This window comes from Xiphophorus couchianus, chromosome 2, assembly GCF_001444195.1.
Source record: "Xiphophorus couchianus chromosome 2, X_couchianus-1.0, whole genome shotgun sequence".
In the NCBI taxonomy this organism is placed as follows: Eukaryota; Metazoa; Chordata; class Actinopteri; order Cyprinodontiformes; family Poeciliidae; genus Xiphophorus; species Xiphophorus couchianus.
The window spans coordinates 30,996,221-31,008,507 of NC_040229.1; the positions used below are offsets into that span (position 1 = coordinate 30,996,221).

At 38.9% G+C, this 12,287-nt stretch overlaps 1 protein-coding gene across 7 annotated transcripts in view; it reads right to left on the bottom strand.

Annotated features, from left to right (window-relative positions):
* Positions 1-12,287, bottom strand: part of ap3b2 (adaptor related protein complex 3 subunit beta 2) — a 47,989-nt gene that overhangs the window by 12,802 nt on the left and 22,900 nt on the right. For 4 of the 7 annotated variants that reach the window (XM_028028484.1, XM_028028469.1, XM_028028446.1 and 1 more), the window contains exons 10-17: positions 9,358-9,412; positions 9,166-9,237; positions 9,020-9,082; positions 8,783-8,915; positions 6,291-6,400; positions 6,006-6,182; positions 5,592-5,778; positions 4,727-4,857 (exon numbers count right to left, since the gene is read on the bottom strand). In XM_028028484.1, the coding sequence (XP_027884285.1) occupies positions 4,727-4,857; positions 5,592-5,778; positions 6,006-6,182; positions 6,291-6,400; positions 8,783-8,915; positions 9,020-9,082; positions 9,166-9,237; positions 9,358-9,412 (928 nt within the window). The remainder of the gene's footprint in view (positions 1-4,726; positions 4,858-5,591; positions 5,779-6,005; positions 6,183-6,290; positions 6,401-8,782; positions 8,916-9,019; positions 9,083-9,165; positions 9,238-9,357; positions 9,413-12,287) is intronic. The other 3 variants (XM_028028493.1, XM_028028476.1, XM_028028453.1) reach the window with 1 other exon arrangement.

The following is a 12,287-nucleotide window of genomic DNA, read 5'->3' on the forward strand; positions in this document are numbered from 1 at the left end:
ACTCGGGGTTTGTTTTTCGCGGCTACGTGGGTTTCGGGCTGAAGGAACTTGTGGCTCGTCGCCGCTAAACGGACTCACGCTCGTAAGTGTTGTGACTCTTTCGAGCAGCGCAAAAACCTGGCGGATGTAGAAAAGAACAACAAAAAAAGGGAGAGTAGGGATGGAGATGAGGAAGAAGGAAGGAAATGTTCTGTTTGTTTTAAAGCAAGAGAGAGAGAGGCAGGGAATATATATATATATAAAAAGGTGTAAACAGGTCAGAGACAGGAATTAAACCCGAATTTCATCACAGTATCTGGCTAACATGAAGCGACTAAATGATGATTTTACACTCCAATATAACTTCATATTGATGCGCAGAACCCTCCATACGTATTTTGACCCAGGCTGCAAAAGATGTGCAATAGCCTTAAAATAAAATCACATTTTGTTGGTGTTTCAGTTCATTTTCTCGTTATGTCAGTTTAACAACAATCCCAATAATCCACATAAAATCTAATTTTAGCTTTAATTTTTAAGTTCAAGTGTCTAGGCTGTGTTAAAATCAATTCCTGTTTTCTGGGGTGTAAACACAAAAGTGAACATAAAGGCCCTTTTGTTTTCACACATACACAAAATGGGAAAGACAAGAAAACATTTAAAGTATGTAACTCTTATTAAACAATGTGGTTGTTTTTTTTTTTTTTACATATTTGCTAAAACTGTCATGTTACAGTACAATATAAGAGATCAAATTAAAAGAAAAAGAAATCGAGCTACGCTGCCTTCTGCATAAATACACGGATTGGTCAAAAAGAACCAATCAGAGCCAAGAAGAGGGTCGTGGGACTGTCAATCACTCCCATGTACGCAATGCCTACACTTTTCCGATTAGTCTCTGCTATGCTACAGCTGGTTCACGGATGCTAAAGCTAGTTAGCCACTAATGACGGCAAGATTAACAATTTTCCTGAAACATTGTTTATCCACCATTAGCAACATGAAGGCATCTGCTGCTATCATTGATTCTGTCACCAGGTTAATGATCCAAAACACATGACCCAAACTCCACACAGAAGTTCATCAGATACAAAATCAACTGTATCTTATGAATGGCCGCAGAAAAAGACTAAGTTCTATTGGTCAAAAGGGTTTTTACAAAAGCAATGGTGGCGCAAGTAACTAACAACAAAAGCAATTATGTAACATGAATTGCTTCTCCCCACCAAATACTTGCTGAAGTCAAACTGTAGCTTTTTTCTGAACATTTTAGTGTAAGATTATGCAACAGCAATAAAAGGTGATCTAATTTCAAGGTTTTTTACACATCTTTACCAGAGTTTCTGATACGTGTGAACGGTGCTGTGCGCATGCACAGACATACTTACGATCAAACCATCAACAACAAAACAAGACATGTTAGTGAACAATGAAATCACGGCCATGACAAGAGGCACAGGCGCAGCGATGAATGAGTGAAGACTAAGGAGGCTGGAGTGAGATCACATCAAGCAACGCCACACGTAAAAAAAACCCAAAAAACATCACAACTTTGAAGGAGGAGCAGTGAGGTGCAGCAGAGGAAGCAGGAACAGAGTGGGTCAGCTGGGGAAACTATGTATGAAAAGATAAACTGGTTTTAATGTTTTGCCAACAGTGTGTCATCTTCCTGACTTCATGTTCGCCATACAAGCTTAAGACCAGAAGTCATTTAGAGAACTAAAAGTCCTTCGTGACAAGTTTAGTCAAAGTAAAAAGTCTCACTGTAGCAGCTAACAAAAAGAGCAAATGTAAAATGAATAATAATATCACGCCATTATTTATGAACTTTAGCTACGACTCTGAACTTAATTCAAACTGTTCTCTATTGACTGCATATTGGGATGACAGGTGAGATAATCCTTTATAGAGTATGGAGGATACAGTAAAATCAGGTCAGAATCAGTTGAAGGACGCACCACACCAACACAAAGTCTTACCAAGTATTTTTGGTCTAGTGAAAGTGCAAATATCTTAGTAAGTAAAAAAAAATTCAGTAAGTTATAGGAGCTTGTTTAATGTGAATAATTCCTTGATATTTATTTTAAAAAGTATTAGCTCCACCAGCAGATTATTAAACTTTCTTCCCAATCTTATATTACGTGAAATAATCTGCTAATGGAACTAGCACGTTTTCACCAATATTGGTGATTTATTGGCTTAAAAAAAGCTCCTATATCTTCCTGAAAAACTATTTTAAATTACCTTTGTCTTATTTCAAGTGTACTAAAATATTTGTACTAGAAACTAGACAAAAAATGGTAAGACATTGTATTTTTGCAGTGCACATTAATGCCTTCAAATCAAGATTACGGTTAATCTAGAAAATGCTAGAAAATTTTATGCTGTTTTTATTTTCAGGGAGGTGTCTTTGACCTTGAATAGATCTGAATTTTTTTTTAGAAAAAGATCATAATTTCAGCGCTCACTTATAAAACAGACAAAAATTCTGTAAGATTAAGAAAATCTGAATCATGGACAAACTTTTGTGTAGCTCACAATTCCAGTTTTGCCAACGTTAGGTAGAGAAAAAGAGTACGTGAAATCTGAAGGAAATGAGAGGGAGCAGCCATCAGAACCCAAACCACTGCACTCTGAGACTCTGTAGGCGGGGCACCTCTCGCCAGTCTCCCAGCAGGCCGATCCGCCCCTCTCCGGTGGTTATGACTTCCTCCGTCTGAGGACGGGATGCGGCGTGCAGAGGGAGACAGAGCCGGTCAAAACCGAGCCTTCAGGGGCCGTCTGAGGTGCTAATTCAAAACTCCTACTGAAGTTTTAGTTCGTTTTAGCCCTTTAGGTAAAATGTGAGGATATCACACATAAATTTTAGAATTTTTTTTTTTATACACTATACATTCAGATGAGACAGAGTAGATCAAAATTAGAACAGCAACAATATCTTAATGTATTCCATGAGATTTTGGCAGAGGAGAAAGAAAATTTGCATATCGATAATGGCAATGGAAGATCCACACAATATGTCCATTTTTGTCATCGCAGTATTAATGTCACAATCGAAAAGGAATGCTTGGATGCAATATTTCTGAAGTCGCTGTATTTCAATCTGAATCTGACCAGAGGGTTTTGTTTGTTATGGATAGATGCTTTCTTTTTCTTTATTTTTTTGATTTGATAGTTTTAGACTATTCATTAGACAAGATATTAAAAGTATATGGCTGTCTCCGACCTTTGGCTGATTTTCATATAAACTCCAGGCTAGCTCAGAAACAGAGCTAACTCATCCTAGCTCAGCTTTTGAGCTAGCTCAGGCAGGCTACCTCAGAAGCAGAGCTAGCCTACATCACGCTAGCTCTGAGGTAGGCTAGTAGCAGAGCTAGCCTACCTCAGTCTAGCTTTGCTTCTGAGGTAGATCGTGGTATCCTTTGAGCTAGCTGATGCAAACGTTTGACTCGTCTTCTCGTACAGAGCTGGTGGTGGCGGAGTCGGTGGTCGTCATCAAGAAGCTGCTCCAGATGCAGCCAGAGAAGCACAGTGACATCATCAAGCACATGGCGAAACTAACAGTTGTGAGGGCAAGCAGAAACATGGAGTAAGGGTTTCTGCTTACACATGCTGTTTCCTTCAATGAAAAGATCTATGGGGGAAAAAAAGCAATAAATCCATTCTAAATCCAAATAAGCAATATTTCTTCATCATCTTCTCTTTCCTGTTGCAAAAAACAAATGTAAATTATTTGCAATCATGACCTGATCAATGGCAGGTTCCTGGTTTCACTATTAAACAAAAACACCATATGTGGCAGCAGAATCAAGCCTTAGGATCACTTGATTCTACGTCCATTTAAAACACACTGCAGTGCCAACTGGGATGGGAGGGAGAAGAAGAGGAGAGACTTTGGTCAGAACTGGTAAGACTGTGCTTTCTATTAAACAGTTTAAATCATTATTTTTGTGAAAATGTTGATGATTAATTTAGGAAATGGCTTAATGTAATTTAAAATTAATTTAAAGTTCCCAAGTGGTTTGTAACTGGGCATCGGCCGTCTACCTGCAGTAATTCAATGTTATGAATTGTTTCAAAATGGATCAAATTTCCCGTCATGCTGTCCTTGCAGTTTGTATAATGAAATGCGAGAGAAAGCACCAGAGAAACTAGTAATATGGAGAGCACAGGTGCAGAAAAGCCCGCACCATTCTGTGGCGACATGAAAAAAAAAATGAATATGTGAATCAGAACAACGCTGTTGGTCTCAGTTCAGAACCAAAGCCTGCTCCCCCTCCGTATCACAATGTGGTTCAAACGGCTGTGAGAAACGATGTGTGGACGGGCCGAGGAGCTGCTGCCCAGCAGAAGCGAGTGCAGCAGAGAGGATGAGAGGAGCTTGCTACCACAGACTGTGTTCCAGATGCGTCTGAATACAAAGCAACAACTTTCTCTCATCAACAAGAAAAGAATCCTCTTTTCTTTGTGTGACTCGTTCTCCTCAATGGAGGGAAAGCCGTTAAGCAACATCCATCAGGGTAGTCAACGGCGACCAGAAGGATGTGTGTTAATGGTAATGGGCTGTAAATGGATGGATGAGGAATCCATGATATATTGGAGTTGAGATTATTTTGGATGGGAAGTTCTGGTGTCCAGCCCCTCTGAGGCACTGCTCTGGCAAAGAAGCAGCCCTCGCTCCCCTCCGTCTGCCGGGGTCCCCGGGGGCCCCCGTGTCTCTGTATGTTACTGTTCCCACTGCACGCACAGACTCCTTCACCTCCACGTTGCGCACGGAGGGGTCGGGGGCGCTTTCGGGCCAGTCGGGCAGCTCCTGGTAGCCCCCAGCCTTGGCATTCAGCAGGTGGGAAAGCGAACCCAGCTGGAAGTGGTCTCTATCTGCAAAAACACAAAGCAGCAACTACAGGGGACAGAAATCTGCAATCTAAGAAATCTGAGTTGATCAGGCTTAAAATCTTGTTTCAGTGTTTCAGGTTCACAACATGGAGTCATTAATTTAAAAACTAGTTTAACGCAGCGCTTTTAACCTTGTGCTAGTCAAGTCCTGAGTCAAAAGGGACTTTAAAAGAAATTTATGGATCTTATTTTGTAGTACAATTAGTCTATTGATTATTCTGATGATTAATAGAATAAATATTTTCATTTAGCTGCTTAAGCCCTTCTAACAATCTTAGATATATATTAAAATATGCAAACAAACAAATAATTCAACTCCCTTGAATAAGATCACAATTAACTGAATTGATCCAACCAATCGTCTCTAAATAAAACCCTAATAGTGCGTAGATCTAACTGTATGATGCTAGAGAGAAGTCTGCTGCAATTAAGAACTGATTATGTTAGCATATCAACTAAATCTGCTATTGACTGTCATAATTTTTCTTTTTTTCCACTTGTGGAATCAGTGGGTTTCGTTAAGAGATTACCAACTGCATTAAAGCCATTCGACATTCTCAAAGAGCTTTAGATACAACAAACACAAAATAAATCCTGTATTTGGAAAAAATAATAAAAATAACACAAAATAAATCCTGTATTTGGAAAAAATAATTCAGCTCAGAGAAAACTCAAAGCGACAACTGTCTGAGTGCAGGACTTTCATCCTGCCGTACCTTTGAACGGAGACTCGAGGACGGGTGCAGGTTTCAGAGCCAGGAAGAGCTTCTTGGCGTACTTGCTGAGGGCTCCGCTCTTCTCCGTAGGCACGATGAGCTGCCGAATAAAGCGGGCCCGATCACGAATGTCGTAGTTCTGGTCGTACTTGGCCAAGTTGAGAACGTACTGCGTCAGCAATTTAGTCTGTAGGAAAAAGGACGCAGAGGACGAGGACAGCTGACCACGGAATCCCCTGACATGGAAAGGCCAACATTTTTCCACATTCTGTTTTCTTGTTGCATACCTATCCAGAACTTTTCTGTAGCTTTCCATACTATTAAAGAAACCTGGATAAATGCGGAGTAATTCTAGTCTCACATATGTAGAGAATTTAGTCCATATGTTGTTAGAGAAAACCTTGAGCTGGGTACCTGTTTGGAATTGGTGAGGTAGAGCTTGGCGGCCAGATTTAGGATCTGTAGCTTGACGATGTCTTCCTCGTTGGTGAACGACTTGGCCATCTTCCTCAAGACGTCCGGAGCAATCTTTGGCACATGCTCGCAGTATTCTCCAATCAGCCACAAAATACTGGCTCGTGCCATCGGGACCTGTGGGAGCACGCCAAACGGTGAGACCTACCTCTATTTGTGGTGTCTGCAGAACTCCTAGCCATGCTAACAGAGAGGAGGCGAATTCGTAAAGGAGGAGCGCCTGACCTGGATGTTGTCTGTTAGTTTCGCCATGTGCTTGATGATGTCACTGTGCTTCTCTGGCTGCATCTGGAGCAGCTTCTTGATGACGACCACCGACTCCGCCACCACCAGCTCTGTACGAGAAGACGAGTCAAACGTTTGCATCAGATAGTGAAAGTGTTACAGTTCAGACCCTCATCAACTACCTTAGCAACCCACAAGCGGAGTTAGACCAGATGATACTTACTTATACTTATCTACCAACCCTGAATAGGAGTATCTAGTTTATTTACTTTGGATCAACATTATTAGCTTTTTCTTCTTTTGCTTTTTCTTTTGCTTTGTTATTTTGTTTGTATTTCCTTTTAAATCCTGTAAAGCACTTTGTATTACCTTGTTGCTGAAAAATAAAATTACCTTTACCTGTAGAAACTTGGCATTCATGTTAGGGCTGCGCAAAATGAGGGGAAAAATGTGGTGCAATAACTCACTATAAATAGTCAAATACGTCAAACGTGTGACTATTTTTCAATTCTGAGTTGAAACAAATCAAATCAATAACAAAAGCAACAACTGACTTGACCACCTTAGTGTCTTTACCTTTGAATTTTTTTTTAGGTTGCTTCAAGCAACCACTGTCACCAGATTAGGGTAGCAAACAATGATTATTTTGGTAATCGATTATTCTATCAATTATTTTCTTAAAAAGCGCAAAACTCTGATAAGAAATTGGTATAATCTTCATGTTTTTCATTTGACCACTTAAGCCTTTTTATACAATATTTGAAATGCGTTAAAAAGTGAAAATAAACAAAACCCTTTAATTATTTTTTAAATCAGAAAATATATTTCTTTAAAATAAAATGCGATAACATATAGCATTACTTTAGTAAATCAGAACCAGAGGAAGATAAAGTTATGCCAAAAAATATTTACAGACAGAAATGTTTTTATCTTGAATTCAAAATGTAAATATATGTTGTACAGTTTTAGATTAATTACAGCTCTGAATATGTTGTTTCTTCAGCAAATGGTCTGTTCTTTGAGTCCGGTTAGCGATTAATCGATCACTAAATTGAATAATCAATTAATTGTTTCAACCCTACACCAGATACACTATATTGCAGGCATGCAAAGCCTGATGCATGTTACTTAAATAATTAGCTAACATTTATTGCAATTTGAGTATCATTTTGAATAATACATACTATATGTAGAAACATAATATATGTATATATATATGTAGTAGGGTTGCTGTAAACGAAAATTTTACTAATCAAGTAATCTATCGTTTATTCTTACGATTACTTGAGTAATTGGATGAAAAACATTATAAAATAAAAATATTGGTAAATCTTTCATAAGACCGGTGTTACTATTGGATATCAATATCAGTCCAGTTTTTCAATTTTGAACTTCCCTAACAGTTACTTTTCTGCAGTTCAGTAACAATAATAGCTCACTTGGTAGGTTAACCTGAAGAAAAGTTATACAAAGATCTGAAATTATATTCAATTTAATAATAAAGAGCCAGGCTCACAAATACGCTTATAAAAAATGTCTATGCTTCACCTTTTAGTTTATGCATTCATCTTCAATCAGTTTAACAGATGAACTCTCACTTTGCCCCATACCTGTCAAGCTTTGGGTTTGAGAATACGGGAAATGTCGCCTGGAGTGGTGGTGGGGGGACAGGCGAACGAACGACCGTAAGATGGAGGTGGAGGGGAGGAAACAGACCAGGGGACAGACAAGTCCGGGAACCGGTAGACCAGGGGACGAAAGTAAGAACAAGGGGGGAGCAATATGGGATATTTATGGCACCTTCGTTCGTCACACTCAGAAACTCATCGAGCAGCCATTTACCGCCACGATGCGCTCCGCCACCCATTTGTTCAGACCGGGATGATATGAAATTTATTGTGCGGTTCGTCTGTAAAGCTACATTTACACTGTAACCATCAACTACTCAGCTGCCCGCCGCCGTGTTCAGTCTATCTGCTCACCTGTATAAATACTCCTGCAGCTCTTCCCGCCATTCGCTCTGAACCAGCAGCTCCCGGAGGAGAAAAGCTGCCGGACTCCAGGCATCGCGCCAGTTTAGGATGTCTATTGGTCCCCCAAAAACGATGAAAACTCTGGCGTTATCACCAATCAATAAAATCCCCACGGGCCGAACTTGAAAATTGGACATTATGCTGCCAACACTTAGCATCCGTCAATAACTCAGAGGCGGAAGTGAGAGCTCCACGCAACGGAGCGCTAAATAATAAAACATAAATTAACGAAGCTTCGAGGCACGTACATTTTCCTCGAGGAATTTTAATAATCGAGGTAGTCGAATCATTCGAGGAATCGTTTCAGCCCTAAAATATAGCAGCCTTAATTTATATAAAAATTTACATTTACAGGTCACAGACATTAATAAATAGAGCTGATTAAAATAAATAAATTTCATGCAACTATCCCATTTACTACAAAATATTTACCAATTTTAAGGCTCGCTCTACTCTTACCATCTCGGTTGGACAGCAGCTGCACCAGGCCGTTCAAACACGTGTCTCTCACTTCACCAATGTTAGTAGCGCAGCGGCCGATTGCCTGAATTGTTGCAGCCACAAAATCTTTATCCATGCTTTTAATGTATGTCTGTCGGAAACACATAAACACGATTATTATTGTTGTATCTCTGTTAAAAGTATAGGTCAACAAAATCGAGGAATTATTATAAAGTACATTTAATTCGACATTACCTGAAACTCCCTGAGAATAGTGGAAATGTTTGTCTCATTGGCCAGATTGGTGAGAACCTCCAGCTGTGAAAAACAAGAAGATGTCGGCGAAGTTCTAATAAGCCTTCTGGGTTTAGCGGGTTGGACAGAACAGAACAGAGAGAAACCTTGAGGATTTTAATCTGGGTTGGGTCCGTGGAGCGGATGTAAAAACTCTTCAGGTATGGTTCGAACATGCCCTGCAATACACACACACACACACACACACACACACACACCAAAAAAAACCCCACATAAATCTTTGAATTTAAAATGCAAAACAAACACAGACTAAGTACAGTCCAACAAGTGTAACTTACCCGCCTTTTAATAGTCATAGTGGCCACATTCTGAAGAACCACGTACTGGACTTCACTGATGGAAGTAAAGAGAAATGCAAGGAACTGGTTCAGATTACTTTGTAAATCTTTTGTCGAATTACTTCAATATTTTAGTCTTTTTGGACTAAAACACTGAAGTTACCACACTGGACATCCACAGCTAATATAAATTAGCAATGCTACTTAGCCAATTAGCATTGCTAATGTTCGGATTAGCTATGAATTAGATAGCAGAGAGAAACCTAACTTATCACTTAGCAGTCATTAGCTAAGTAGCTAACTGCTAATTAGTAATTACTAATTAGAAATCAGCATAAAATCATAAAATGTCAATATCTGAACACTTTATTGTGAGGTGTGTATGTAGGAAATGGAACACAGTTCGCAATATAGAAAAACTTTGACCAAATTAGGATTCAACATTTCTGTGTTAGTCTATAGCTCTTTAGCAATTTGTTTGGTCTCTGATACTGCATAGGGCGCCAACTACTGGAGAGGCAAGAAACACATTTAAAATACATTTAAAAATGAAAGAACCCTGTATATTTAGCCTCTTCTTCATGCCTGAACAGCCAGAAATTTATTATTTTAACTGTTAATTCATGTTTACTTGATAAGTGTGAACAGAATGAGAGTCTCAGTTCAGTTCTTCTGTCAGTTCATTTCCATCCTGTGCTCCTTTCACATAAAAACAACGTCTGCCACTGTAAAAGGTAAAAACTGGGAAACTATTTAAATGATTAAACGCTCAAGCTTTTATTGTTTCTCTTTTATGTTTTCAATATATTTCACAAACTAATCTGCTTGTTTATGTTTTCACAGTCTTGGTGTTAATAGAATAGGATGACAAAACTTTTAATAAAAATAATAAAGTGCATAGTTTTCTTCTCCCGTGTCTATATTAACTAGAAAATAGTTGGCAGGTCAGAATATCGGAGTGTATCTTTACGGCTTGGTGAGAAACAAAGCTACTCAACAGAACACACTGTATTTGTTAAATTAATCAAATAATGCTACCGTAAACCCTGTAGGTGCTGTGTAACCATATAACCTGTCTGGTTAATCCATAATCTCTGCTACATCATGTGTCATGCTGAACCATGAGGTAGTCTTGCTTGAAGCAGCATGTACTGTACATCATCAGGTAAATCAAATATCTCTCCTAAACACATACGCAGAGGAAATATTAAATACATCAGTCTGCGTATGGAGGCTCTGAAAGTCAATTTTTACTGCACCAATAAAATGGCATTTAACCTTTACTGGATACAAGCCCCGCCCACAAGCACTTCGTTCATTGATCAAATCTGGGTTTTACATTTTTCACCATTTACAACGAGTCACACTTTCTGTTTGCCTGATTTCCCCAGGCAGAACTGTGAAACACTAGCCGTTAAATTTGATGACTTTCAGAACAAGTCTGCCTCAGGATGTTTTCACACCTGATAGTCTGGTAGACTCAGTTCGATTGGGGACCAAAACTTTAACATTTGTTACTTTTTCAATTAGTGTGGTTCACTTTCCTTCTGACCTGTGTGTAATTAACTGATCCGAACCTGTTTATGTCCTCACCTGTTGTAGGCGCTGCACCAAGAACCACTGACGTAAGCAACACAAAAACCTCTGAAGAAGACACTGAGCACAACTTCTGTTTACACAAAATGTGAACAAAAACGGAGCAGTGTCAGATTTTAGCCTCAAAAGACCACAACCTGCTAAAGTGTTTGTTTAGGTTGTATTTACCCAGAATGCCCTGCGCTACAGTCTACTTCCATTAACATATGCTATCAGACTGTGCCAGATTTTACTTCGATTTGAGTGTTCACACCGACCCAAACAAACCAGACTTTCTAGGAATATTTGAGATTTTTGTGAAGACAGTAGCTGTAAGTGTCATGCCAGATATATCTATAGAAACAGGGCTGCACCAGTATGAACTCCAGTTGGGACAAAATATCAGATGTAGTTTAAACCCTCAGAGTTTTTAAGCATCTGAACTTGTTGAAGTATTGGACTGGGACTCTGTATTGCACATGTGTCAAACTCAAGGCCTTTTATGTGGCCCTCCAATCTCTAAATAGCATGAATAAGTCCTTCTAGTTTTTCACAAATCTGCAAAATTTACACAAAATCAATAGATCCCCACATTTTCATTTCTGATTTTACTGAAATTTGTTTCTCAAAATTGGCCATAAACATTGAGTTAAAGTGACTGCTACCTCAGCCTCTCTCCGTGATCGATGCAGCGATGAATGAAAAGTCATATTTAACTTTATACATTAGCGGAGGAATTGTAAAAAATCCTTACAAATATTTCTAAATTGGCATCACAAAATATGTGATGCAAAATCCTGGGTACAAAATCAGTGTGAAAAGATGTTCAATATTATTTCATTTTAAGAAACGCTTACAGAATGCTGAAACAAACAGATGTAGTGATGTTTTAACAATTTAATGGGTTTTATCAATGCATTCTGGAACAACCAGCCCTTTAAGAACATTCAGATTTCTTATTTGGCCCAAAATGAAAACGAGTTTGATACTCCTGCTGTATTGGTTAAAATCTGTCTTTAAATGAATCTATATCAAAGACAAAAAGAAAAAAAAAGACCATAGCACCATAAAGAAAAACGAAACATTTGGAATATCCAGTCCATCATTGAACTTTAAATATGTACTTTTGTAGCTTTTCTGTTAAGGACCTTTATTTAATCCCTTAAGGGAGCTCTACAAGTTGCAATGAAACATGAGGCACGCCGCGCTCCACAGGATGGAGCTTAATAAAAGATATTGCTCAGTTCAGTGATTTTCTGACACATGGAGAGATGCTGCTGTTTGAATGATGATTCCATTAAACCCAGAGCAGAGCCACTTGTTTAATAAGAGGCTTGACAGGCTACAGGACGTAC